The sequence below is a fragment of the Phoxinus phoxinus genome (assembly GCF_949152265.1).
Source record: "Phoxinus phoxinus genome assembly, chromosome: 18".
Classification (NCBI taxonomy): domain Eukaryota; kingdom Metazoa; phylum Chordata; class Actinopteri; order Cypriniformes; family Leuciscidae; genus Phoxinus; species Phoxinus phoxinus.
In genome coordinates, this window is record NC_136893.1 from 5,229,157 (window position 1) to 5,256,559 (window position 27,403).

The following is a 27,403-nucleotide window of genomic DNA, read 5'->3' on the forward strand; positions in this document are numbered from 1 at the left end:
TGAACCAGGTTTTGGTTCCTTTGGCAGTGTGGGCAGGTGCAAATCCTGCTGGAAAATGAAGGAAGCATGAAGTGCTCTGAAAAAATGTCCTGGTAGACGGCTGCGTTGACTCTGGATTTAATAAAGCACAGCGGACCAAAGTCCTCTTTTCTGATGAGAGCAAATTTTGCATCTTGAAATATCTCACTTTGCATGTAATGAGTCTATATAATATATTAGTTTCACCTGTTAATTGAAATAAATGAACTTTTTGATGATATGCTAATTTTATGACCAGCACCTGTATATATAGCTGTGACATAGTTAATATGGTTTATTTATTTAATTATTTTAGGCTAGTAGAACACTGCCGCTATATAAATAAAGGTGACTTGACTTTACTTTACAAGAGGATTCATGAAAATTTAGACAACAAGGGCCAGATTTAAGCCAAATAAGCATCTGGTTTAAGACATGCTTTTTGGGGGTGTAAAGACCGATGTTTACTTAAGTAAAAGTACAGAAGTAGGCTACTCATTTTTAAAAGTACTTAAGTATAAAAGTAAATGTCAATGCATTGTTTTATTATTGTTGCATTGTTGCAAGTAATAGCCTACTTACAGTACCTTATGCCTCTGAATCTCTGCCTGCCTACCCTCATATCAATATCACATGTATTTCTAGAACACAGTTCCAGTCGTGGGATTGAATAAGTCACTCAATAACATCCACAATGGTTTCGGACACACAAATGGCTGTTCCCAGTTTTTTGGCTTTTAGTATGAATATGTTAGCCTTGTTATCTATAAGCTAGTGTGCTCCAAAACAATGGCAAAATTCACATTTAGAAGACCAAAACCAACGTTGAAAATGAAAATCAGGTTGATGTCAGAATCCAATGTCAGATTGACGTTAATCTGCAACGTTGGACAGACGTTGTATTGTGGTTGAAAATCGCGTTGACGTCAAAAACCAACATCAGTCGAGTTCTGGCGTCAACCCGACTTTCATTTCCATTCCAACCAAAATCATCCCTGACGTTACTACTTTCTACTCAAGGCCCTTGACACAAATGTAGTGGAGTAAAAAGTACGATATTTGTCTTTCAAATGTAGTGAAGTGAAGTTAAAGTAGAAGTTTCCAGAAAAAATAATACTCAAGTAAAGTACAGATACTCCAAAAGTGTACTTAAGTACAGTGCTCAAGTAAATGTACTTTGTTACTGTCCACCTCTGCGCAAACCTTAGTACATCAACTCTCAGGATTAATTTAAATACTCTCCTTCCATAAATTCTGCATCTGAAAGGGAAATAACTGTCCACGGCACAACAAAAGAGTGTTTGCGCTGGCACAAGCTGTTAGTAAATCTGTGGCCTCATACATTTCGGACATTACTTTGAGCGATCGGTTAGGGAGCTCGTTTACACTGGTTTGCTGCGTCTATGTGTCTCTGACCTGAAGCAGGTACTCCAGTTTGTAGGAAAACTTGTGCAGGTTGGAGCTGTCATCTGTAATGGGCTCGCCGTTCTCTTTATACTCCTTTGCCAGTTCTGACACAGTATCTATAAGAAAAGACCATTTGACAAGTATGACGACCAAAATTACATAAATAAATAAAATCACAGAGCAATATGCTGTAATTAACAATGATCACAAACAACAAAACAACCATTTTATAGTCATTTTTTACAAAGGTTGAAGAGTTTTTTTCTCCTTCTTAAGTCCCTTTTGGTTATATTTACTCCACGCGCCTTTCATCCACCTCAGGAACTGAAACGACACACATGACGGATGAACTCTGATACGAGGGTCTCTCTCGTTTTGCATTTCTCTCCCCGTGTTGAAAGCCAGCGCCCTGTAAATCGCAATTGCACGTGCTCCACCATGGACCACCGTTTTACTCTCTAAACAATAGCTCTGCCTCTTTCATGAAGGCGAACACACATCCGTACCGTGCAGATCTCTGATAATCCTTTGGATCTGACCCTCCCCGACTGCAGCACCAGCGGCCATGGTCTGACTAGCTTCCTGACAGCGGGGTCAAGAGGTCATCTGTAATCTGCTGAGTAAAAGAGTCACAGTGACATAGGATACCTAGCATTTGACATGCACGTTATATTTATTTAAGCATGATATAGCCTATTGGTCATAGCAGTGGTGTTTGCCAAGTCAAGCATCACTACTAGTGCTCATACTGTTAACATTTCTCTTATTAAAGATGTACAATTATCGTGAGGAGTGATAGCAATCAAAAGGTGTGTGTCTACAGGTATGCTTCTACAAGACATAGGCCTAATAAAAAAGGCACAGTTAACCGAAGACATTGACATTTACCACTTAAAAAAACAAAAAAAAATATATGCATATGCAACCAAAAGTGTATATTTTAGATGTTATAAAGTTAATCACTTTTTTTGTGTGAACTGAATCACTTTCAGTTGAATACAAAAGTCAAATGGTGTGACAAATTATTTATTAACAGTACAAATATTTAATGTAGTCTCTCAATTAATTTGAGATTACGCTAATTTGAGATTTTTTTATTATAATTATAAATGAGTAATTATTAAATGTACAATATCGTGAAGAGTCAAGAACTATAAACGCTTAAATACAAAGAGGCCTCTATCAGCTCTCCTGAATATAAAGTATGTGGTCAACTTTAACGACATAAAATATAAAAAAAGGTTAAGTTTGTCATACAAAGCTTTCAATAATTTAGGAACTACTAACTTACAAGCTAAAAACAACTTAGCCTAAACCATAAGTCAAACCTACTTCTCTAATCTATATATTAACAGCTGATTTAAACAGTCATTTGATTGAAGATTCTGGGGAACAAAATAATAAGAATAACAGCGATTACCAAACTTTCCGGGCAGCGTGTGTGTGTGTGTGTGTGTGTGTGTTGTATACTATGTACAGTATATGACTAACGTTACCCAGAATTATAAATATCAAGTTACAAAATCATCACACAAGACATTTAACCCCTCATTGTGGATTAGATAGAAGGCCTTCGAGAGGAACAATAACATGTATAACGTTATTTACTATACAGTAACGTTATTGCGCGATTATACAATAACAACAACACTAGCAACAACTGCTTTTGAAATGTAAACAAGCATCAGTGTTCGCGTTCTTTCACGTTCCTTTAACTAAAACTGTAGTGCTTTAATTCAAATCAAAGAGTTATTTGGAACAGCGTCTTTTGTTGCCATAGAAACTAGACATTTAAAAAAAAAAAACGAACAGAAGTTTCAAAAGTTTAGTCAACAATTCCAAGACGTCAACAGCCAGTCACGCGCTGTATGGTAATGTCAGAACATTTATTCCGAATAAAAGCTGTTTCAGACTGAAGTCAACCTGTATGTATTACAGCTGGAAGTTTGGTAAATCTGTGATGAAAGTCTTGAAAGTGATAATAGAAGCTGACATACTTTGGCTTTTGTGAAAATCCAGGAACTGGGAAGATCTTCTCCAATTGTTATTATAATACAGCCAACCAACCTTGCTAGTCTTTTGATTGACAGAACTTTCCGCCACTGAGGGCGGGATTCAGAGCCGAGATCATTTTTTATTGGACCACTGACTATAGCCCCGCCCAGAGTTATATGTAAGATTAAAAACAATGCTTAAAAGCAGCAAGCCGTTTAAAGAAAAAGGGGGAATCATACTAAATACCATAACTGTATTATATACTACTACCGTATATCATTTGTCCAGTTTTTGTCTCCTATATCTCTTTCAACACAAGAAGCACAACGCGGATCTAGTGGATCCTGAAGACTCCCTGCACTGACGCTGTAAACCAGTTTCAGCTCCTTGGATTTTGCAATACTTTTCTTGCTCCTTATTTTTAATAAACATTAAACTTCCCAGTGTTGGTCCTTGTGAAAAAGTGCAGATACACCGAAGTATGATTAGCACATAATCTTTAGTTCTATTTAGATTGCTCCTGCTGACTTGAGCATATTTTCTCATCTCTGTCGGATACAAGCACAACATAGAAAGGTCATTGACAAATAAAGCTTTAAAAAGGTGTTTTTAAAAAAATGTAAATGTACTAAAACTAATTTAAACTAAATAGGTTTTATAGGTTAAAGTGATGTATGTCAGGAATGTATCAAATTGTGTTCAAATTAGGCTAAATAATGCAACTAATGTGTGTGTATAATCGTGTTTTGTTTTAAAATTGTATATATTATGTATTAATATATATAGTAATAAAGTGCATGGGGTGCATAAACATTAAGATTAATGAAATTTCACTAAATTAAATTTTACATTTTACTTGTTTGCAATGGATTTTTTTAAGACAATCAGTTACTTTGCAAGTCTCCTGTCCTTGTGAAACCATAGTGAACATTACGTGATACCCTTAAATAACATACGTTTAACATAAGTTTAAGAACACAAAAATACTTCAAAACAACAGCAACACGGTCTTTAACCTAGCCCTCATGTGGTGTTCAAAACCCTATAACACCTGTGTTCTTCCCGGGTCAAAATGACCGGCCTATAAAAAATAGCTTATACCATAAGTATTATACCATATTATCACCCAATCTTGGATTCAATCTTTTTGTCAACTTGTTCTCTTTCAGTTAGGACTGGTTTTATATTTCTATTTGCATCTGATTAATCGTAAGCCTCATTTATCTGAGAGTAGGCATCTCATTTGTTTTGTAAAAAAAGCATTATTTTTGAATAATTTTTAATAATTTTGGAAATATTAAATAAAATATGAAAAAAAATGGCAGTGTTGATACTCAACGATTCTCGTTGAGACTTGGGTCTGGGAACCACATGTACATTTTCTCGTAGTTGAGGCGTGGTTTACGAATGCCCGGCGCTGTTTATTGGGTGCTAAGAATGTCTATCAAATGCGCCTGTACGTAGCTCATAGCCAATCGTTAGTAGCAGGGCAAAAACATCATTCTTGTTTAAGAAATGGTGTAACGCCAAAAGCTGCCCTTTTTTCAAAATAACTAAATATAACTCAATATCTAAGGCTGCATCAAAAGGTAGCTTCGCGTCTGCTGCCATGTTGAATCCATAGATATAAACAAACTGCTTAGTTGTGTCGCATAGATGTCGTCATCGTCTGGCTGCTCCCTCCCCGTTCTGTGATTGGTTCCCTAGATGAGGCGAAAATCTGGTCCATGGTATCCAGACTGCCTTTCAGCGTGAATAAAATCGCGCTGCGCAAAGGCAGTATGGGGAAACCCAGGCTACAAAAATAAAGCTTTTTTTACTAAAAAAATTAGATGCTTACTCTCAGATAAATGAGGCTTACGATTAATCAGATGCAAATAGAAATATAAAACCAGTCCAAATTGAAAGAGAACAAGTTGACAAAAAGATTGAATCCAATATTGGGTGATAATATAGCATAATGAGTGATTTATAAGTTATTTTTTATGGGCCGGTCATTTTGACCCGGGAAGACCGCAAGTGTGACTATGTGCCATTTTTTACAAAATAAAATGTTTTCAAAACAAATTTCCTGGTGAAAAATTAAAGTAGACTAGTGTGATCAAAGGTTGATCACACTAGTCCCACCGCACCCCCCCCCCCCCCCCCCTAAAAAAGTAAGAAAATTGTCAAAAAGCATTTGAGAAGTAGTTATACAGTTTGTGAAACAAGTCACCAAGTTTCAGTACAATGCGATAACATTAACTAGTATTTTCGGGAAAAAGAAAATCTTCTCCGGGTCAAAATGACCCGAAGACCACATGAGGGCTTGGTAACGTTAGACAACGATATTGTAGCGACTGTCAATGGCTATGTGGCTGTTAATCAGCTATGTGTAACCCTCGGCGCGCTGTTGGTTGGCGGTCTGGGGAAAGGGGGCGGACCCCCTGGGGATATAGTGTTTGAAGTTCTGCCTCTTTGCTGTTCTGGGTGAGACACAGCCCTGTGTTTGAATGCCTGCACGTTGTGCTTCTGTTCAATAAACCAGTTAACTGAACTCTGGCCTCCTGTGAGATGCTACGATATGTTAACAAAGGCAGGCACCGCTCGTTGACCACACAAAACATTAAATATTAGCAGATTTGTATCTTTTAAAAACAACATTGCTGTAACTACATACACATACATTCACATATCAGTGTATTATATACATATTGTAAATCAATGCATTTATTGACTACAAACAACCAAAAATCTATAACTCCATAATTTTTAATCGAATTTGGCACCGAAGCACTTCCTGGAACTTTCTGAGGTCTACGCGAATCACGTGACAACCAAGCATTTAGAACTTCCGTTGTCGCAGCTCTAGCCCCGCCCACAGGTTTGGTTACGAGAAAGAGGTGTTCGTCGTAGAAATGTGATTTTTAAAAATAAAAACAGATTAATTATAATATATATAGGCTAAACAGATTAATTATAATATATATAGGCTAAACAGATTAATTATAATATATATTATAATTAATCTTTATTTTGAAACAAGCACATTTCCACGAACAGCTCTATATATATATATTATTTTAGTTTATTGTAATATATAATATAATATAATATAATATAATGAAATTTGAGTGACAAAAAACTTTTTTTTTTTTTTTTTACAGAAATAGGAAGTCCAGTAACCTATAAATTCAGAAAAGCTAACACCTCTTTCAGATCTGCTCAGCTGTCTTGATGATATACTCAACACAAAAAATAAAGAGGACAATGCTTTTATTTCCTATCAAATAAGTTTGATTCCATTTAGTTAGAGAAGAGACACAGTGGAAAGAGCAGGTAAGAACTAAATGTCAGGCTGTATTTAGTATTTTATCACTGGAATACATTTAGCAAAACTAATTCATATGATTCTCTTCTGTTCTTTTGTCCTAATGAAAATACATATTTTATTAATGTTTGAGTGTATTCTCCACAGAAAATTGTAAAGAACCAAACCTGGACAAACTGACTGAAGATCTTTGTGATTGCAGAACAACATGACTGAAGAGGAGACAATGGATCCTGGCTACTATGATAAGGAGTATAAAGACGAGATGTGTAAGAAAGATGAAGTGGTGAAAGTTGGATCCATTATTATTCCAGTGTTCTTCTCATTAGTGGTGGTGTTAAGCTGCATTGGTAACATCCTTGTTCTGGTCATTCTGGCACTTTATGAGAGTCTGAAATCCCTGACCAACGTGTTCATCCTCAACTTGGCTCTGTCAGATCTGCTGTTCACTTTTGGACTTCCATTCTGGGCCTCGTACTTCATCTGGGGTTGGACGTTTGGAGAGATTGGCTGTAAAGCGGTGAAGTTTCTGTTCTATGTTGGCTTTTACAGCAGCGTGTTGTTCTTAACTGTCATGACCATTCAGCGTTACATGGCGGTGGTTCATCCTCTGTCTGACTGGGAGAAATGCAGAGGCTTTTCAGTCGCTCCCTTTATCATTTGGATCCTGAGCGGAGCGGTTTCACTGCTCGGATCATTTAATAGCAAGGTTATACCACATTTAGATAGTTCATACTGTGAATATGACAGTGTTGAAATTAAATCTGGCATTGCTTATTTTCAAAATGCTTTTTTCTTCTTTGCATTTCTAATCATGGGTTTTTGCTATGGCAGAATGCTTCGGACAATAACTAAATCTCGGACCAATAAGAGACACAAGACCGTTAGACTAATATTCTGCATTGCACTGGTGTTTTTTATTGGTTGGGCTCCATATAACATTGTTATTTTCTTAAAATCTTTGACTGATCAGAATATCCAGCCATTCACAGACTGTACAGTAAGCATTAGACTCGACTATGCATATTATGCTTGCCGAATGTTAGCTTTTACACACTGTTGCTTGAATCCTGTGTTTTACGTTTTTATTGGCGTAAAGTTCAGGAATCATCTCAAATTGATTCTGCAGAAGATCTTTAAAAAAAAAAAAAAACTCGATTTCAGTCAAGCCAGATTGGCAAAAAATCAATCGCAGGGTTCAATGTACTAAGAGAAAACTCAAGTACTTTTAGCGAATGCTGTGAACCAACAATGAGTTCTCAGATGATGTGAATGTGTGAATGATGTACATGCACTCTTAAAAAATAAAGGTTAAAACAGGTTTTTGCACAGATGCCAGACGAACCACTTTTGGTTCCCCAAAATACCTTTCCGTGATCAGTCAGTACAAGAACATTTTTCTCTTAGTGTGAAGTATGTTTTAGTAACCTAAAGAACCTTTTTCCATTGTAAAGAACCTTTCAATGGAAAGCTTCCATTGATGTGGAACCGATAAAAAACTTCTATTCTATAAATATAAACTTCTACACATTTTTTAAGAGTGTAAAGATTCATTGCACAGCTACTGGCAATAGCATTACAGTAGTTTCATTTGCACGATTAAATTTAAAAAGAAGAAATAAATGTTACCCCTTGGCAAGAGCATTCAGTTTTCTTCCTTTTTGTGGTTGAAGTTCTCATTTCATTCAAAGTCATATAAAAATATAACTGGAAGTACGTAATAGAACAACCAATGACAAATGTTACATTTTCCTTCAAGTGTCGTCATTAAAGCAGACATTATTTTCATATGAAATATAAATTATATCTATATATACACCTTTTATTTACAGTATGTGTTTACATAGTTGTTGTTTTTTTTACTGTATTTGTGTTTACATTTTATTCTTTTTTTCATGTTTTTGTCACTGCTTGTATGATTATAAATTTAATGAATAATGTATAGTAAAAATACAGAATGAGCATAAAGCATGAGTCCAGTTTGTGAAGCATCTGCCCCTCACTCTTAAAAATAAAGGTCATTTATTGGCATCTACAGTGACATGAAACCTTTCCATTACACAAAAGGTTCTTTATAGTGGAAAAAGGTTTTTTAGACTTTTAAAATGTTCTTAACACCGTGAAACTGTTCCCTGAAAGGTTCTTTGAGGAACCAAAAATGGTCTTCTATGGTATCACTGAAAACTCAATTTTGGTACTTTTATTTTTAAGAGTGTGGTCAGTTACAAAAATATTTTAAGCAGTTTGAATATGGACACTTGTTATTTATCAGTGGGATGAACCATTTGCACTTGTAGCAGGACAAATTGACAGTAAAAAAATATGCAACAAGTTTCACATCCACACTCAGGTTCATTACCTCAAATTCTGTTTATTGAACATGTTGTTTCTCTTCTCCAGCAAAGAATTAATAGGAAAAATTTGTCTGAAATCTAAAATAAAGCATGGAGTCAGTGTCATGGGTTGGTTACACAATGAGACAAGTAGTGGATCTGTTAGCAGCAGTGTTACTTTATTAATCTAAATAAAACTAAAACAAAACACTCTGGCACAGAAGAACTATACAAAAGCAACATAAACCAACCTTAACGTTGAAGATAGACAAACAACTGAACAGAGGGTTTAAATACAAAGACCAAGCAATGGAGCTAAATGAGACACAGGTGAACACAATGGGTTGCTGAGGAAACAAATGATCACACATTGAGAAACTATCAAGTGTTAGTGTTCCCTGTCCCTGTTTAGTTTAAAGGAACACTCCGACTTTTTGGGACTTTAGCCTGTTCACCTTATCCCCCAGAGTTAGATAAGTCCATACATACCTTTTTCATCTCCGTGCGTGCTATTAGTCTGTTTGACGCACCCACCGCTAGCCTAGCTTAGCACAAAGACTGGATGTAAATGGTTGCAGCTAGCATACTAATCCAAATAAGTGACAAAATAACGCAAACATTTTCCTATTTACATGTTGTGATTTGTATAGTCACAGAGTGTACAAAAAACAAAGTCACACGAGACACAGACATATTTTAACCGTATAAATACTGGGAACTATATTATCTGAAGGCGAAGCACTGCTACTTGGGCGGAGTGATAACCACAGCACCCGAGACGCGCCGTTGGTTTTGTTGACAGAAGAAACAACGGCGGCAGTGCAGGGGGCCATGGCGGATCGGCCTCCGCTGCCAGGCAATCACATGACAAGACATGAAACATGACTGACATGAAATGTGAATCAAAAACCAAAACAACCTGTGACCATAAGGATAAATATCTTAAATAATCTCATAATATTTAAAAGTTTGTTTATGAGCTGTGTAATAAAATAAAATAAAAAAATTAATTAATTAAAACTAGATTCATAAAATGATCCCATGATGGGAATTCCTAAAAGGTTTTATATATGAAGCGCCTGACAGAAGCCTGCTTTTCTTCTGAGTGTATTATATTTGTTGTATGCCTGTAATTACAAATGGGTTAAAGATGAACAGTTACTTCAGTTGTTAAGATCTCAGAAGCCACTTGAGCTTCCTCTGTCTATATGAGATGAAAGGATCTAGAGGCTGAGGTTTGAGGGAGGATGTATGTCGACAACTGAACAATCATGCTGCTCTTTTTAATACACCAATTAGATTCATTCTTCTAACTTGGTTATTTTAGGAGATCTAAGGAACATTTCACATCACAATCATCACATGATGATATGCACGTCTTGAGAACAGCAACTGCTTCATGTTACCATGAATGTACAAAGTTCTTGAAATTCCAGTTAATTTTATACTAGAGATTGTTTTGGTCATCTGCCGCGGTCGGTAATGTGCTGTTCTGATCATCATTGTGCACTACAAGGTCCACGTCATCAAGAATTCAGGTAAGTCAGCTTGTTTAGCATTTGACTAGGTTACTCGAGTTAAACTGACTTGTATAACTTCTCTTTTTCCCCATATGAAAACGCAGAGGAGATTGCATTAATGACTCATCCTCTAAAAAAATTAAGTGTAACGCCATTTCTTTGTAATTATTTCTAAAATGCACATGCAGTTTTGTTGAGTAAAAATGTTTCAAAGTATTTTTTATTTATTTATTAGCATTCAATGAGCCAAAAAATTAACTTGGACAAATTGGATCTTGTCAGTTTGTGATTGCAGAACAATATGACTGAAGAGGAAACAACGGACAATGGCTATTATGATGAGTACTATAAAGACGAGATGTGTAAGAAAGATGAAGTGGTGAAAGTTGGATCCATTATTATTCCAGTCTTCTTCTCCTTAGTGGTGGTGTTAAGCTGCATTGGTAACATCCTTGTTCTGTTCATCATGGCGCTCTACAAGAACATCAAATCCCTGACCAACGTGTTCATCCTCAACTTGGCTCTGTCAAATCTGCTGTTCACTTTTGGACTTCCATTCTGGGCCTCGTACTTCATCTGGGGTTGGACGTTTGGAGAGATTGGCTGTAAAGCGGTGAAGTTTCTGTTCTATGTTGGCTTTTACAGCAGCGTGTTGTTCTTAACTCTCATGACCATTCAGCGTTACATGGCGGTGGTTCATCCTCTGTCTGACTGGGAGAAATGCAGAGGCTTTTCAGTCGCTCCCTTTATCATTTGGATCCTGAGCGGAGCGGTTTCACTGCTCGGATCATTTAATAGCAAGGTTATACCACATTTAAATAGTTTATACTGTGAATATGACAGTGTTGAAATTAAATCTGGCATTGCTTATTTTCAAAATGCTTTCTTCTGCATTGCATTTCTAATCATGGGTTTTTGCTACGGCAGAATGCTTCGTACAATAACAAAAAAACAGACCAATAAGAGACACAAGACTGTTAGACTAACCTTTGTTATTGTGCTCGTGTTTTTTATTGGTTGGGCTCCATATAACATTGTCATGTTCTTAAAATCTTTGACTAATCAGAATATCCAGCCATTCACAGACTGTACAGTAAGCATTAGACTCGACTATGCATATTATGCTTGCCGAATGTTAGCTTTTACACACTGTTGCTTAAACCCAGCCTTTTTCGTTTTTGTAGATGTAAAGTTCTGTAATAACTTGCGAGCAATTCCAGGGAGGGTCTTATGTAAAGATTTAAGTCTATGAATAATGTGCTTTGTTTTACTTGGCGAGATAATACTTGAGTCGTCAGAAAACAAGCATTGAAGAAGATGGAAGAATCTGGCTGCAGATTGGATCAAATCATCATTATCGTTATGAAACATTAAACAAAACCTTGGAATGCTATTTTTGTGTAAAAGCATGTTTTGAGTTCATGCCAGCTTGAATACCCAAAAGAAAAATATGTTCTGAATAAAGTGTTTCTCAAATTTCTCAAATACTCCCACGTGAAATTACTGTAAAAGAAACCACATGAGACCTGTCTGAAAATGCAATTACTGTAAAAGAAACGGCATGAGAACTGTCTGTGAAAATGCAGATTACGCAGTTTTGTTTTTTTTGCCATGAAATTAGCAAAATGTGCTGGAAAGTGACATTTTCTTCTTTCACGTGACAAAGTGTAAACCAATGTGGTCTGTGGAAGGAAGCACAGCATCATCACTGACCTACATACACAGGAAAATGGAAGATTTGAGATCATAACTATTTATGCATTTACTTTTGAATAATAAAAAAAACATATTGCAGCATACACTGTACATGGGATCCCTGCAACCATAATCATCTTCATAAAAACAAAATACTTCTAAAACTTTTTAAATTTACATAATCATGACATAAAGGCATGATTTGAAAAACACTTACAAAAAAGCAGCTGTCAAGCATTTTTATCATCCATTTACTGACATTAATCATGCAGATTCAGTCCTGCCGGTGATTCAAAAGCAAGAGCTAGAACTATGCGGCCTTTGAACTTTGCCGTTTTACTTCTTAACATGGAAATAAAGTGAATAATACGAACACCATTATAAACCAACTGTGTCACATGTCTGTCCTGTCTTGTGGTGCACATGGGTGTTTTGTTATTTTGGGCCCATGTGCTCTTGTCATTGTCTGGTCCCTCCCCCTTGTTATCTGATTATTGGTTTAGTTGTCCCACCTGTCCTGCTCGTTACCCTCCTTGTTTGCCTCCCTATTTAGTCTTCCTGTGTTTGCTGTCCTGTGCTGGTTCGTCGTACATGTTACGTGTGTCTGTGCCTGTCCTGCCCTGTCCGTGTTGGATTTAGTTTCTGATTTCCTTTGTTGGTTTGTTTGTTTTATGTTTTATCTTTATTAAATATTCACTTCACTCCGCATTTGAGTCCTCGCTCTCCTTTCCACAACCACACCGTGACAAACTGTTTCGAAACGCCCATTAACTGGCAACTACCCTAAATGTGTTACTAAGGAATTGCTGCAACACACACAAAAAAAAACAATTAACTTTGCTTCTGAAAGTGATACTTTCATTTCATGTTCGAGGTTAAGAGGAATGGCTGAGTTCTTATAGACACACATTTAAACCTCCCATCATAATAACGCTCAAATATCCCCGTCCAGTTATAGCCTGGAGTCATTAGTACTAATAGGACTGACAAAAATTAAGGTAAGAATTATTATTATAATAAGACACGATCATTCTTTATTATATCTTGTACCTTTATTATTAAGTTAACAACAACAATGAATTCTAACAACAAAATGAACATTATCAAACAGAGAACATCATGACTGAAGAAGACTATGAAAACTATACTGATCTACCAGACCAACTATGTCGCAAAGAGGAGGTAGTGAAAGTCGGGTCCATTGTTATTCCACTTTTTTTTACTCTTCTGGTTGTGTTAAGCTGCATTGGTAACATCCTTGTTCTGGTCATTCTGGCACTTTATGAGAGTCTGAAATCCCTGACCAACGTGTTCATCCTCAACTTGGCTCTGTCAGATCTGCTGTTCACTTTTGGACTTCCATTCTGGGCCTCGTACTTCATCTGGGGTTGGACGTTTGGAGAGATTGGCTGTAAAGCAGTGAAGTTTCTGTTCTATGTTGGCTTTTACAGCAGCGTGTTGTTCTTAACTCTCATGACCATTCAGCGTTACATGGCAGTGGTTCATCCTCTGTCTGACTGGGAGAAATGCAGAGGCTTTTCAGTCGCTCCCTTTATCATTTGGATCCTGAGCGGAGCGGCTGCACTGTTAGTCTCACTCCGTAGCAAAGTCTTGGAACACGATAATAATATATACTGTGAATTTGACAGTATTAGAGCAAAACATGTCGCTGTTTATTTACAAAGCATTTTTTTCTTGATTGCATTTTGCATCATGGGATTTTGCTATGTCAGAATGTTTCTGACAATTGCGCGGTCCAGAACAAGGCTACGAAACAAGACTATCAAACTAATATTCTGCATCGGCCTGGTGTTCTTCATCGGTTGGGCTCCGTACAACATTGTGATGCTCTTGAGAATTTTCCAGGATTATGGTTTAACTCCATTCACAGTCTGTAAGGTATCCATTCATCTTGATTATGCATTTTACGCTTGCCGACTGTTGGCTTTTTCACACTGCTGCTTAAACCCAGTGCTTTATGCTTTAATTGGAGTAAAATTCCAGAAACATTTACGGATGATACTGAAGAAAATGTGTCCAAAATAAAGCAATTCTGCTCTACCCTGACAAGAATTTCTTATTTATTTTCTGTTTATTGTGTTTGTTAGAAGCAAGAATTCTAACAATGTACATTACATCATACACTACAGTTCAAAAGTTACAAAAGATCAAGGAGATTCATTATTTTAGTGACAGTAAAGACATTTATAAAGTTACAAAATACTTTGGTTTCAAATAAGTACTGTTTTTTTTTTTACATTTTACTCAAAGAATCCTGAACAAATATTCACAAAAACATCAAGCAGCTGTTTTTAACATTTCTCAAGCATGGTTACACTTTATTTCAATGGTCCACTTTAGACATTTTATTGACTATAAGTAATTTTGCAACTACATTTCAACTAACTATGGGGTCCATGCAGGGCCGGATTAAGGCCCCTGGGCACAATGACTTGTAGGACCCCCACCACCACTCAAGCCGTTTCAAACCCGAATAAGTCTCCCTCTTCTGTTGAAAATAAAAGTTATTTGGAAGAATGTGGGTAACCAAACAGTTGATGTACCCCAGAGACTTCCATAATAGTTCTTTCCTACTATGGTAGTCAATGGGGACCAGCAACTGCCCGGTTACCCACACTCCTCAAAATATCTTCTTTTGTGTTCAGCACAAGAAAGAAATTAATACAGGTTTGGAACAACATTAGAGTGAGTGTGTAAATAATGACATCATTTTTATTTTTGGGTAACTATCCCTTTAAGGACAAGCGGCTGCATGTTTGCTATTAGGGCTACTGTCTCTTTAAGATCTGCCCGCGACGAGTCTAATATACACACATTTGACAAGCAGATTTTTTTCTACTGTTCTTTCACTTTAGACATAACCAACTTTGTTTATGTAAACCTTGTGTGTATTTGACAGTATTAGAGCAATAAGACTCGAAAGATAACTTAGTCCAGTACAGACTGTTCTGCATTCAGTGGAAATACACACATTGACTTTAATGGAAACCGATTGACTCCGCCGCCGTGCGCGAGCCGTAACGCAGCCGTAACGCATCTGGTGGAAATTGGGGGTTAGATGGGTCCATGATATTACGCAGCGCCTGAAAATAGTCCCCTGCTCGGTAACTTCCAACGTGACCGGCACTGTAATATCATTGCAACGGCTGGTACGGCAGCAGTTCCTTGATTTTTTTCAAGTCAAATTTTCTTTTTTTTTTCTTTTTTTATTCAGTCATGATGTTATTACTGACACAATAATGCTCACATCAACAACAACAAAATGATAACATTCAAGACTGAACAGGAGCATGAGGAAGACCTAGTCTTATAATTGAATATGAATATTTATGAATATTTTTACGCAGGAATGAGAGTTTAGTTCCTAGTCATATTCATATAATAAAGACTAGATGTCAAGTCCGTGCTGCTGGCCAATGGAGGTCGACGTCCGCACCTGGCGGCCATCTTGTCACAGGTGCATGTACTTTTTAAATAACCATAACTTGCATAATTTTCTACTGATTTTCAAACGGTTGGTTTGTTATAAACATCAGAGATGTAGTTATGACACTGCATTCTTATGACTAATTATAATATTATATATTTCAACATGTTCAAGCATCCAGAATTATAGCCACGTTAATAACGTTTGTAAGAAACCAAACCGTTTGTAAATCCGTCAAGATTTCAGCCAAGATTTTCTGTCGGTCTTAGTACACTATGTAACTACAGAAGAGTCAAGTTTTAACTATGAAAAATATCGAAACTCTTTGGTCATTTTTTCGAGAGAGATGCTAACGGTCTAATCAGATTCAATGATCTATGCTAAGCTATGATAAAAAAGTGCTACCGCCAGACCCGGATTCGAAAACGGTAAAACTCAACTGTTTAACTCTAGGAGAGTTGGAAAATTAGCCTATTTCCAAAAAAGTGGAGTGTTCCTTTAAAGTAGCTTAATGGACGGGTGATTCCGTAAAATCTGTGCCTTTTGCGTCCCTAACAAATAATCAGTTCTAAAGTTGCTTTAATAAATGTGTAATTTAAAAAACGTAATGTTACTATAGATCATATGCATCAATATAAGACCAAGTAAGCCAATAAAATATCATTTTAAATAATTAAAATCACATATTATATGCTATGTAAGGATTTTGGCCGGTCCCTCGCTATGGTTGTTCTTTTTCAACTGGACTTCTCATTTGTAAAATGTTGGTAAAATTATAAAATTTTCACAGCTTAATCTCATTGTCAATCAATGGTTTTGACATAAATAGATATATTTTCTTAGAAATATAAGTCATTTGATCATCCGCCCCTAATTTCATATCAATCCTTTTACTATCACCAATAAAAACAAAACTATAAAATAATGGTACAAACCAGAAGTGACATAATTTCAAGGAAGTGACATTTCACAGGAATTCGAGGAAGTGGATTCCACAGTGTAAGCAAGGGTAAGTTTCTTTCTTACACCACAAAATAGCTAGTTCAGGCATTGCTCAGAGTAGCATAAGTCAAGTGTTCACGGAAGAGATGAGCTTTCAGACTTTTGAATGTAGTTAGGGATTCTGCATTCCGGACGAGGATAGGGAGATCATTCCACCAGCATGGAATCGTGAATGAGAATGTTCTGAATTTTGTGGCTCTCTGTGATGGTACCACGAGCCGTCGCTCATTGACCGATCGCAGGCTTCTGGTAGGGATGTAGACTCGTAGGAGCGAGTGAAAGTAGGAAGGAGCTGAGCCTGTGGTCGATCTGTAAGCAAGCGTCAATGCCTTGAACTTGATGCGAGTGGTAGCCAGTGCAGAGAGATGAACAGAGGAGTGATGTGGGCCCTTTTGGGCTCGTTGAAGACAAGACGGGCTGCAGCATTCTGGATCATTTGTAGAGGTTTAGTTGCACATGATGGAAGACCAGCCAGAAGAGCATTGCAGTAATCAAGCCTAGAGATAACCAAGGCCTGGGCGAGAAGTTGTGTTGCATGCTTAGTTAGGAAAGACCTGATCTTCCTGATGTTGTGCAGTGCAAACCTGCATGATCGAGCTGTCTTTGTGATGTGGTCTGTGAAGGTCAGATGGTCATCAAATGTTACTACAAGATTTCTGACCGACCTTGATGGGGTGATTGAGGTTGAATCTAGCTGGATAGTGAAGTCGTGCTGTAGAGACGGATTGGCAGGGAGGACGAGAAGCTCAGTCTTTGCCAGGTTGAGCTGCAGGTGATGTTCCTTCATCCATGCCGAGATGTCCGCCAGACAGCTTGAGATACGTCCAGCTACTGTGGGATCATCTGGTGGAAATGAGAGGTAGAGCTGGGTGTCATCAGCATAGCAATGGTAAGAGAAACCATGTGCCTGTATGATGGGTCCCAGTGATGTGGTGTAAATGGAGAAGAGGAGCGGTCCAAGAACTGAACCCTGAGGAACCCCTTTGGTCAGTTGATGTGCTTTGGATACCTCCCCACTCCATGCGACCCTGAAGGACCTACCTGTGAGATAGGACTCAAACCAGTGGAGAGGAGTTCCTGTGATGCCCAGTGATGAGAGGGTGGACAGGAGGATCTGCTGATTCACAGTGTCTAAGGCAGCAGACAGATCCAGGAGAATGAGAACTGATGATTTGGAAGCAGCTTTTGCGATTCGTAGGGCTGCTGTGAATGACAACACTGCAGTTTCAGTTGAATGCCCTTTCTTGAAGCCAGATTGGTTTACATCTAGTTGGTTGGTCAGAGAGAGGAAAGATGATACTTGGTTAAAGGCAACTCGTTCAAGTGTTTTCGCAATGAATGGTAGGAGAGAGACAGAGTGATGTGTTTAATGTTGGTTTCTTAAGCAGTGGAGTTACCCGAGCCTGCTTGAATACTGTAGGAAAAGTGCCAGTGTGGAAGGGCTTTTCAGTCGCTCCCTTTATCATTTGGATGACATTTGGATCACAGAAAGAACTACAATATTCGACTGCTTTACGGCATACCTCACTTCCCCCACCACCCCCACTTCCTCAAATTCAGACGTGAGACCCCAACTAGCGTTTGTTTGCCGGCTGGTATAGCATCTGTATGTTGTTGTTGTCACGGCCGAAGTAGCAACTAAACCTAGTTTTAAACCTGGAGGAGACTAGTTAGAGAAAAAGGGAGAGTGATAAAATCAAAGGCCGGACGAGGATCAATATTGGTCCAGCGTTCGCTCGCTGGCGTGAGCAAAAGGAGGAGGAGGGGTGCACGAACGATGCTGACTTGGCCGTCATGCTGTCGGACTAGTAATAGCTACATGATTAGACGGACAAAATCATCTTTTAGGATAACTATAATAATAAGACCCTGAAAGCATGTTTACATGTTGATCTTAACCTCAGAGAGATCATCAGCTTCACACTGGCACCATATAAAACACTAGTGGATCGAAACATCACATCGTTCCACATGCAAAAGTTTAATCTAGGCCAGCAAAATGTCAGAATCATACAACCACAGCCCTAATTTACTGTGACAACTTCATTTCTAACAGACACGCGCACACTAGGAACACAAAGCAGTCTTAAGTAATTTCCAGATAAAAAGTTTTATTGATTTTCATCATTTGTACATGCATATAGATGGACTTGGTAGGGAGAAAACAGTTCTTTAAAGTGGTACTCAGTGCTGTTGATTAGGTCTAGGGCACATGGGTGCTTTATGAGAAGTGCTCTATAAATAACTTCACTGAGAAATCTGTCCCTGACATCTCAGTAAACAAGTTGTGCTTGTTTTAAACCTTCACCAACCATTCTGATAACAGATTTTGTGCAACATTCATGTATACTTTTTTTTAGTGTTTGCATATCAAGATTTACAGTTTCTTCATTTCAAGATATTTAATTGATCCCTGCTTCTTCTTCTTTATTTTTTTTTTGCATGGTGTCCACTGACCATCCACTGATACTGATCACAACAAAAACAGAGATAGTCTTTTGTTGTTTACATGAGAAATCGCTTCATAATATGTCCTACTGTATATAGGATACTTGGTTTTCCATGAGCCCTATGACATATTGATTATTTGTATCTCACAGGGCCGGGATGGAAACGGCTACATGACGCAGCAGCACTTACAGGGCTGTACCGACAGCATGTGTTACGAGCCTATTGATGAAAAGAGGATTTTTCAAAGAAACAAAAACAAATCAGCCCTTTAACAACAGCTCTACAAACAAATCCTCAAAACTTCACTTCATCTGATAAGGCAGAGGAAAGACATAGGTAGCAGCATTTCAGATTTTAAAGAGATTCTGCTTATTTATTACGTTGTGATTACATTCGAAAGATCTCTTGATTTTAAAGATTAGCTTGTATGGGTTCTACCGATTAAATAGACGTAACCTCTCCTGTACGGGTAAGTCTCTATATTACAAGTTGCTTTCGGGTAGTGTCTGTGATTAATGCTACACAAAACAACGTGGCTAGCAAACCATCAGCTGGGTGAATCTCACAGAAACACATCCAGGTCACATTTCAACCTAAAATCTAATGGGGGGGAAAATAATACAATTAGTTTTATTTAAATCAGTATTGATCAAAGGCAGTAGAACAGTTACAATGGTATATAAATACTTCACAATTTATTTGCATTATTACTATAATGAAAAAATTGTGAGGATGTGCTTAATTTTAACGAAATATGAAAAAAAATAGTTTTTTTCATTTAATTTTAAGTTAAATATATCATGGATGTGTTCCTGATAAGTTGCATGAGATTCAAAATCACCCAACCACATTAGGAAGAAAATAAAAATCAAGGATGAAAGCTTTGCTTCGCTCGGACTGCGCAGAGGGCCGTACGTTGGAGTGGAATGAGACGTAATTCAAGAGGCGAAAATCTGTTCAAGCTTCACAAAGAGGGCAGAAAATAAGTTCTCTTCATTTGAACATTAATTATAAAACTAAGCAGAGCGTTCAGCCACTCAATTGCTGGCATAACAAGAGCAAAACTACGAGGTTTCGCCATAAATCTACGCAAACACAAATCTCTCGTCACACATTCCTTATGGTCAGCACTTCACAGGAGCTTCCACGACAGCGACGACACTTTTCTTCAAGTACTAAATGTGCCTTCACAGTCACCGCGACTCCCCAAATGACGGAAGATGTGGTTCCTGGAGCGTACCACTTCAGTTTTGGGCAGACAGGCGCTGAATACAGGAAGGAGAAGCCAAGAAATCGGTCTCAGCTCGGAGGACACGTTTCGTTTTCGTAAAGTCTCTTTGCCATTTTAGGAGTCGAAGTGTCAGATGAAGGGAAGTACAGTGAGGGGTCTCCCTCGGACTCTATTTCCTGTGTTGCAGGTTGCACTTCCACAAATATAAATGTTCATATATATCTATAATGGAAAAAAAAAAAAAATAATAAGGTAAAGAGGACATGGTATGTGACCAAAAAAAACAACAACAAAAATCAGTGTTGTGTCCAGACTGACTGACCTGAGAGAAGTGTTTACTGTGCCGGGTTCTCCTCCAGTCCACTCACGTTATGCGTGCCGCCATTCTCTCTGAAAGCCAATATGGGAACCTTCCTCTTCTCCTCCTCTTCCTCATTTCCCACTTCCTCTCCATCGCCATCTTGACGGGAGAGTTTGTTCGCCATGGGAAGCTCTATGACCTCCTCGAAGGCTTCTGTGACCGTGCCGTTTTCTCTGAGTTGGACAGTCACACTTGCAGTGAAGAAAAGAGTCAGATTACAAACTGTTTTTTTATAGATCAAGTTGAAGTTTCTCTGATTGTGGAATTAACTGCTTCTGCTTGTATTCTCATTTAAAAGAAAGTGTAAAAGTGTTTACTTGTTGAATAAATGCAAACAGTTTTCATACTGTCTGTTAATAAATGATCAAAAGCTTATAAAAAATAAAGTTGGACTTCCTCCTTTTCACCAGTAGAGGACAGGAGAGCTGCAGATCAACATTAGTGTTGCAGAGAAACATTAGTGTCACACCATTTTCTACATTTAACATACATTTAGAAGAACATTTTCCAAAGTGACTTTGAAATGAGGAAAATTCAAAGCAATTTCAATAGAAAACTAGAATAGCACATACCTAATGTACAGTAAGCATCACAATATGGGAATTTTTTCTATTTCTTTCTTAATATAAAGACAAATTAAGGCATTTATTTAATACAGAGAGACGGACGGACGGATGGATGGATGTATGGACTGATCAACAAAAACTGACATATAGATCAATATAACTATAGATAGATAGATGGATAGATTGGATGGATGGATAGATATTTTAATAAACTAAATATTATTATTATTAATTAACTAACTAACATTATTATTATTAATAAATACATATCATTTTTTTTATATATATATATATATATATATATATATATATATTGGTTTATAAAAAATTTTGGACAGAATGGGAAATTATGCAAGTTGGAATCAAACTGAATATGCGCTTCAAATCACGTTAACTACCAGGCCTCGGCTTTTCATGTTTGTTATTATGAATAATTATGAAATAATCTCACCTGTGACCTGATGTGGGCAGTATGGGTGTGATGAAGCTGGGGTCCGAGTGTCCGTTACGGTCACTGCGTCCGGTCTCGGAGGTCTCCGGAGCCTGAGGGGTCGACACACTCACTGAGGGACTGCTGGGTATTGAAATCACTAACAGACAAGAGAGAGGGACATTAATGACGTTAGATGAATGACAAACTAAGGCAAAAGGTAAGGTCAGAGAGGAAACACTATAGCCCCATTCACCAGTGTTGGGGAGTAGTTAACTACAAGTAGCGACGCTACTAACTTAACTACATTTTTCAGTAGCTTGGCAGTAGCTCAGTTGCTTTTTAAACAGTGTAGCTTTTCCAGTAGCTAACTACTTTTTGCAGCAAGTAGCGGTGTAGCGCGAGCAAAAGCTACATTGCGTTTTGTCGAGCCTGCGCGAATCAGCGCGATGCCAGGATATTCTTCTTTTAGAGTTGTGATGTTCGCGAACGAACCGATTCTTTTGAACGGATCATAAACATGAACGATTGAAGCCGAGTCGCGGCTGGAGGGGAGCCGTTCTTTCTGTCGTTCTTTTTTTCCTATGCGTGTTTCACACAGATGCACAGAAATTAGCTCCTCCGCGAGACAGAACAGTTATAGGGGGAAGGGCGCACCCAGCGCAGGGGTGTTGTGTGATGATAGTTGTGGTCCATTTTATTTATTCTAATTTTATCTACAGTATATATTTAAAACTTTAAATATTTTTTGTTTTCTATCAAAATGTTGTTAACAAAAGTAGTTTCAATGTAGCTAGCTACTTTTTGATAGTAACTTGTAGTGTAGCTAACTACTTTTCCAAAAGGGTAGCTTGACTGTAGTTTAACTACTTTAACTTACGAGTAGCTTGTAGCTTGTCAAACTACAGTTTCAGAGTAGCTTCCCCAACACTGCCATTCACACAGAGATTCCGGAAAATACACGGATAATGTGACCCGGGATTTGTCCCGGGATCGTTTGATTTTGGTTCATTCACTCTGCCAGTGATTTTCCAAGGATCTGTGTGTTCACACACATCCCGGTAAGATCCCGTAAAGACACGTGACGTCAGGATGAGACATGTGACGTACACGTTGAAAACATGTACACTAACGCATCGCGTACCGTTCCACAAAGCTGGTGAGCGCTCTCAGCTTCAGCGCGGATGGTAAGGAGCTCCTGGTCTCTGCTTCATTCCAGTTTGCAGACATTTTTCCATTCTTTCATTGTTGATGACGAACACAAACTTTATAGAGTCGCGCAATGGCACGTGCGTCATCACTACGACACACCCCTTACGGCATTGATCCTAGCTTTTGTTCACACAGGGTTCCGGGACTGATCCCGGCAATGTTACTAGGTCCCCAGTTCCCCAGTTACTAGGACATGTTTGTGTTCACACAGAAGGCACTCTGGCAATTTCCCAACAATTTCCCGGGATCAACGCGCTGTGTGAAAGGGGCTTATGGTGCACATGTAAATGTAAAAATCACAATTTACCTGAATCCTGTCGGCTCTGCTGGCTGACATCGCCATTTCTCTGTGGGGTGGTTTTCTTCAAAACACAAAATATGTAAAACAGAAAGAAAAAGCCAGCACTTCGAATGAAAGGCAACAATGCAGAAAAAGCAGCAGCAATTGCTTTACATCTTACCTGATCAGAGCGGCGTGTGCGCTTCATAATTTCCTCAAGGCGCTGTGACAGACAAGAGCACAATCAGGTAACTGGAAAATCCTGTAATTTCCTCAAAAGTCACTCAATAAAATGAACTTGTTCACCTTCTTCCTCTCCATTCTCTCAGCCTCTTCTTTCTGGAAGTGTTTCTCTCTCTCCAGACGCAAACGCTCTGCCTCTTCTTTTTGGCGAGCCTCTTCTTCTTCTTTCTAAACATACAGAGCCACAAAAAAAAAATACACTGGCATTTGAAAATTTACGTATACGCATTATTGAGCATGCATTAACGTAAGGGCTGAAAAATAAAAAAAATGTTGGTTAGTTCATATATTACAAAAAAAAAGTGGCTTTAGAAAGTGCCAATATATTGCTTGTACACATTTAATTTGACTATATTCATATGCTTTTAAATAATACTTATTATGCATTATATATGTATTTTATATTTATATTAAGTCGGTAAGTTTCTTTAATGTTTTTGAAAGTCTCTTACGCTCAGAACGGCTGCATTGATTTGATCAAAAACAACAGTAATATTATGAAATATTATTACTAATTAAAATAACTCTTTTCTATGTGAATATATTATAAAATGTAATTTAATCCTGTGATTAAAGTGATTCAGCATCATTACTCCAGTCTTCAGTGTCACACGATCCTTCAGAAATCATTATAATATGATGATTTGCTGCTCAAGAAATATTTGTGGCCATTATCAATATTGAAAACAGCTGTGCTGCTTAATATTTATTTTTTTTGTTCATTTTTATTCAAGATTATTTGATTAACAGAAAGTTCAAATTAACATTTAGAGCATTAATGTGGTTTTAAACATTCAAACAAAAAGAGCATTACCGGTAATTAGAAACATAAATGCATTTAGTATTACTTTTGGTCAATTTAATGCATCTTTAAAAAAAGAAAGAAAGAACAAAATAAATATTATTGGCCACCAACTTTTGAACGGTATTGTATATAAATAAATAAATTCCGTGTTTGTGTACCTGTCTCTGCAGGCGTTCAGCTTCCTCTCTCTCCCTCTGCGTCCTCTCCTCCTCTAATCGCTTCTCCTCCTCCTCCTCTCGCCTCTTCTTCTCTTCTGCCTGCCGCTGCGCCTCCTCCTCTCTCTTGGCTCGCTCCTCTGCCTTCCTCCGGGCCATCTCCTCCCTGCTGCGCCTGCACAGGTACATGATCATCATGATCACGAATTTATAGTGCTTTGGTTGTGTTGTTCAGTGTACATTTAAACAACACTTTAGATTACACAACCCTAAATTCATTTGCTGAATGAATTATTACTAAAGTTTTGCTCTAGTCTAGCACATCACAGTTTCCCACAAAATATGATGTTGCATTTCATAGCATTTTTGATTTCAACAGCCATTTGTAAGGTGAAGAAGTCTTGAATTATTCTTTAATCATGAGAAAAACTGCCACAAATACATGATTCCTCTCTTCCTCTGACCAGGTTATCTCATGTATGACATTATTTTATGGCTAATCCTGATTTCCTGACCAGATGTTTTCTGCTACATCTGTGGGTGAATTAAAACGTACTCGGTTACTAACGTAACCTCGGTTCTCTCTAGGAGAGGGAACGAGTACTGCGTCGATTAGCGACGCTACGGGAAAGATATTTCTTTGTCGAGATTGAAGCCTAAAAATTAATCCTTAATTTTGTAATATGTAAAACGCTTTTCTGTAGCATACAACCCTAGGCAGAGCAATATCGCTCGCCCATTGGCTGCTCCGCCAGAAAAGCACAGCCTATGCGAGGCCAGTGACGCTGACCAATGAGGGTGCTTCGCGCCCTTCTGCGTCATCTCCCGCCGAAACAGGCGTGGCCTAGGTCTATAAATACCAAGCATAGCTGCTTCCACTCCGATTTTCGTCACAGAAGCGACACAGCGTGGGCACGCACAGCATGAGACGCAGTACTCATTCCCTCACCTAGAGAGAACCGAGGTTACGTTAGTAACCGAGTACGTTCTCTTACGTAGAGTTCTCTCCTACTGCGTCGATTAGCGACGCTACGGGAACCCCTGTAAGACGCCGTGCGTGTTCTTGGACCGACACAGACACCCAAGGGCGCGCGCACGCGCCCTGGCATGCCAGAGCCTACACCAAGAGTATATAGGGAGAGCGGCTAGAATAGCATCATCCCTTATAATAGGGCCCCTAAGGGCATAATAACATATATATGTAAATATAGATATATATGGGGGGGGTAATAGCATGCTCATGGGACACATTGTCAGTGAGTGATGCTTAAACATTTTAGTGACCTGGGCCGCCGTGCGGGGCAGGAACACTATACCTGGTCTTAGACCGAGAGCAGTTTAGCCTGCAACGCAGGAACCTCTAGGTTATAGAACCTTATAAATGTAGACGGGGAGGCCCAGCCTGCCGCCATACAAATATCTTGCAACGAGATTCCGCTATACCAAGCCCACGACGAGGCCATGCCTCTCGTAGAATGTGCTCTAATGCCCAGGGGGCATTCCAAACCTCCAGATGCGTAGGCTAGCGCAATGGCATCCACTACCCATCGAGATAGGCTCTGTTTCGTCGCAGCACGTCCTTTAGAGCGCCCACTGAACGAAACGAAGAGCTGCTCCGTCTGTCGAGAAACAGCGGAGCGGGACACGTAAGCTCTTAATGCCCTGACCGGGCAAAGGAAGCTATTTCCGTCCTCAGAGGCCGGCAGAGCCGACAGGGAGATGACCTGAGCCCTGAACGGTGTGTTGAGGGACTTAGGTACATACCCATGCCTCGGTTTCAACACGACTATAGAGTCGTTGGGCCCGAACTCCATACAAGAGGCTCTTACTGAGAGCGCTTGCAGATCCCCCATACGCTTCACTGAAGCGAGAGCCAAAAGAAACATGGTCTTGAGAGACAGGTGTTTCATGTCAACTGAGTGAATAGGCTCGAAAGGGGCCCCTTTCATAGCGTTTAACACTGTAGAAAGGTCCCAAACGGGGACTGAAGGAGGCCTTGGAGGATTTAACCTTCTGGCTCCTCTAAGGAAACGTACCACCAGGTCGTTTCTGCCCAGTGCATGGCCAAGCGTCGGATTGACGAACGCTGATATGGCTGCCACATAGACTTTGAGCGTGGATGGGGTCCTACCCTTATCCAACAGCTCCTGCAGGAAGGAGAGAACCTCCGTTTCCCCGCACTGAAGAGGTGATAGACCTTGGTCTGAACACCAGTCAGAGAACACCGACCATTTGGAAGCGTAGAGCCGTCTAGTAGACGGGGCCCTAGCCTGCTCGATCGTGTCTAACACTCCTCTAGGGAGTTTAGCGGGTACCCGTTTATGGCCCACACATGAAGGGACCATAGCTCTGGGTGAGGATGCAAAATCGAGCCCCTGGCCTGCGAGAGAAGGTCCCTCCTCACTGGGATCGGCCACGGAGCAGTACTCTTGAGCTGCATCAAGACTGGGAACCAGGGTTGATTCGTCCAGTATGGTGCGACAAGAAGCACTGAGCATCCGCTTTTCCTGGTTCGCTCGAGCACTTGGGGCAGGAGCGAGACAGGGGGAAAAGCATAGAGCGGACGGCGGGGCCAGACTTTGGCCAGCGCGTTCGTGCTCTTTGAAAAGAATTCTGGGCAGTGAGCGTTTTCCTGGTTTGCAAACAGGTCTATCTCCGCTCTGCCGAACTTTTTCCACAGCAGACGCACTGTCTGTGTGTGTAGGGACCATTCTCCTGTCGGAACATTGTTCCGTGAGAGTCTGTCTGGTCCTACATTCAGGCGACCAGGCACATGGATCGCTCTCAGCGAGCGCAGGTTGTGCTGGGCCCATACCAGTATGCGTTCCGTCAACCTGTAAAGGTTTCGGGATCTCACGCCACCCTGGCGGTTTATATAGGCTACTACCGACGTGTTGTCCGAACGGACTAGGACGTGGTGTCCCTTTATCCGAGGACAGAA

General features: G+C 39.1%; 5 protein-coding genes across 15 annotated transcripts in view; 3 read left to right on the top strand and 2 right to left on the bottom strand.

Annotated features, from left to right (window-relative positions):
• The window catches only part of fyco1a (FYVE and coiled-coil domain autophagy adaptor 1a), a 33,134-nt gene extending 29,599 nt beyond the window's left edge, over window positions 1-3,535 (bottom strand). Inside the window, exons 1-3 of one of the 2 annotated variants that reach the window (XM_079587534.1) lie at window positions 3,423-3,535; window positions 1,932-2,041; window positions 1,435-1,541 (exon numbers count right to left, since the gene is read on the bottom strand). In XM_079587534.1, coding sequence (XP_079443660.1) covers window positions 1,435-1,541; window positions 1,932-1,992 — 168 coding nt within the window. In that variant the 5' untranslated portion in view covers window positions 1,993-2,041; window positions 3,423-3,535. The remainder of the gene's footprint in view (window positions 1-1,434; window positions 1,542-1,931; window positions 2,042-3,422) is intronic. The other variant, XM_079587535.1, reaches the window with a different exon arrangement.
• Window positions 1-9,182, top strand: part of xcr1a.1 (chemokine (C motif) receptor 1a, duplicate 1) — a 28,787-nt gene extending 19,605 nt beyond the window's left edge. The window contains exons 2-3 of one of the 3 annotated variants that reach the window (XM_079587573.1): window positions 6,567-6,738; window positions 6,878-9,182. In XM_079587573.1, coding sequence (XP_079443699.1) covers window positions 6,939-7,940 — 1,002 coding nt within the window. In that variant the 5' untranslated portion in view covers window positions 6,567-6,738; window positions 6,878-6,938 and the 3' untranslated portion in view covers window positions 7,941-9,182. Of the gene's footprint in view, window positions 1-6,566; window positions 6,739-6,877 lie in introns of those variants that run through there. The other 2 variants (XM_079587574.1, XM_079587575.1) reach the window with 2 other exon arrangements.
• Window positions 9,183-10,471: 1,289 nt separating this feature from the next.
• LOC306985382 (chemokine XC receptor 1-like) lies at window positions 10,472-12,059 on the top strand. The gene is made up of 2 exons (XM_079587576.1): window positions 10,472-10,601; window positions 10,866-12,059. The coding sequence occupies exon 2, from the start codon at window positions 10,885-10,887 to the stop codon at window positions 11,833-11,835; it is 951 nt and encodes a 316-aa protein (XP_079443702.1). The 5' UTR covers window positions 10,472-10,601; window positions 10,866-10,884; the 3' UTR covers window positions 11,836-12,059.
• Window positions 12,060-13,151: 1,092 nt separating this feature from the next.
• On the top strand, window positions 13,152-14,340 carry LOC306985383 (chemokine XC receptor 1). Its single transcript, XM_079587577.1, has 2 exons — window positions 13,152-13,276; window positions 13,390-14,340. The coding sequence occupies exon 2, from the start codon at window positions 13,398-13,400 to the stop codon at window positions 14,322-14,324; it is 927 nt and encodes a 308-aa protein (XP_079443703.1). The 5' UTR covers window positions 13,152-13,276; window positions 13,390-13,397; the 3' UTR covers window positions 14,325-14,340.
• A 4,477-nt stretch (window positions 14,341-18,817) lies between these two features.
• map7b (microtubule-associated protein 7b) overlaps window positions 18,818-27,403 on the bottom strand; it is a 49,304-nt gene continuing 40,718 nt past the window's right edge. For all 8 annotated transcript variants that reach the window (XM_079587542.1, XM_079587545.1, XM_079587544.1 and 5 more), the window contains 7 exons: window positions 24,466-24,637; window positions 23,566-23,670; window positions 23,441-23,482; window positions 23,287-23,341; window positions 21,789-21,927; window positions 20,733-20,962; window positions 18,818-20,632 (listed from right to left, as the gene is read on the bottom strand). In XM_079587542.1, the coding sequence (XP_079443668.1) occupies window positions 20,746-20,962; window positions 21,789-21,927; window positions 23,287-23,341; window positions 23,441-23,482; window positions 23,566-23,670; window positions 24,466-24,637 (730 nt within the window). In that variant the 3' untranslated portion in view covers window positions 18,818-20,632; window positions 20,733-20,745. The remainder of the gene's footprint in view (window positions 20,633-20,732; window positions 20,963-21,788; window positions 21,928-23,286; window positions 23,342-23,440; window positions 23,483-23,565; window positions 23,671-24,465; window positions 24,638-27,403) is intronic.

What these genes read in the sequence shown, in the direction of transcription:
- LOC306985382 (XM_079587576.1), top strand. Translation starts at nt 10,885, where the DNA reads ATGACTGAAGAGGAAACAACGGACAATGGCTATTATGATGAGTACTAT.
- LOC306985383 (XM_079587577.1), top strand. Translation starts at nt 13,398, where the DNA reads ATGACTGAAGAAGACTATGAAAACTATACTGATCTACCAGACCAACTA.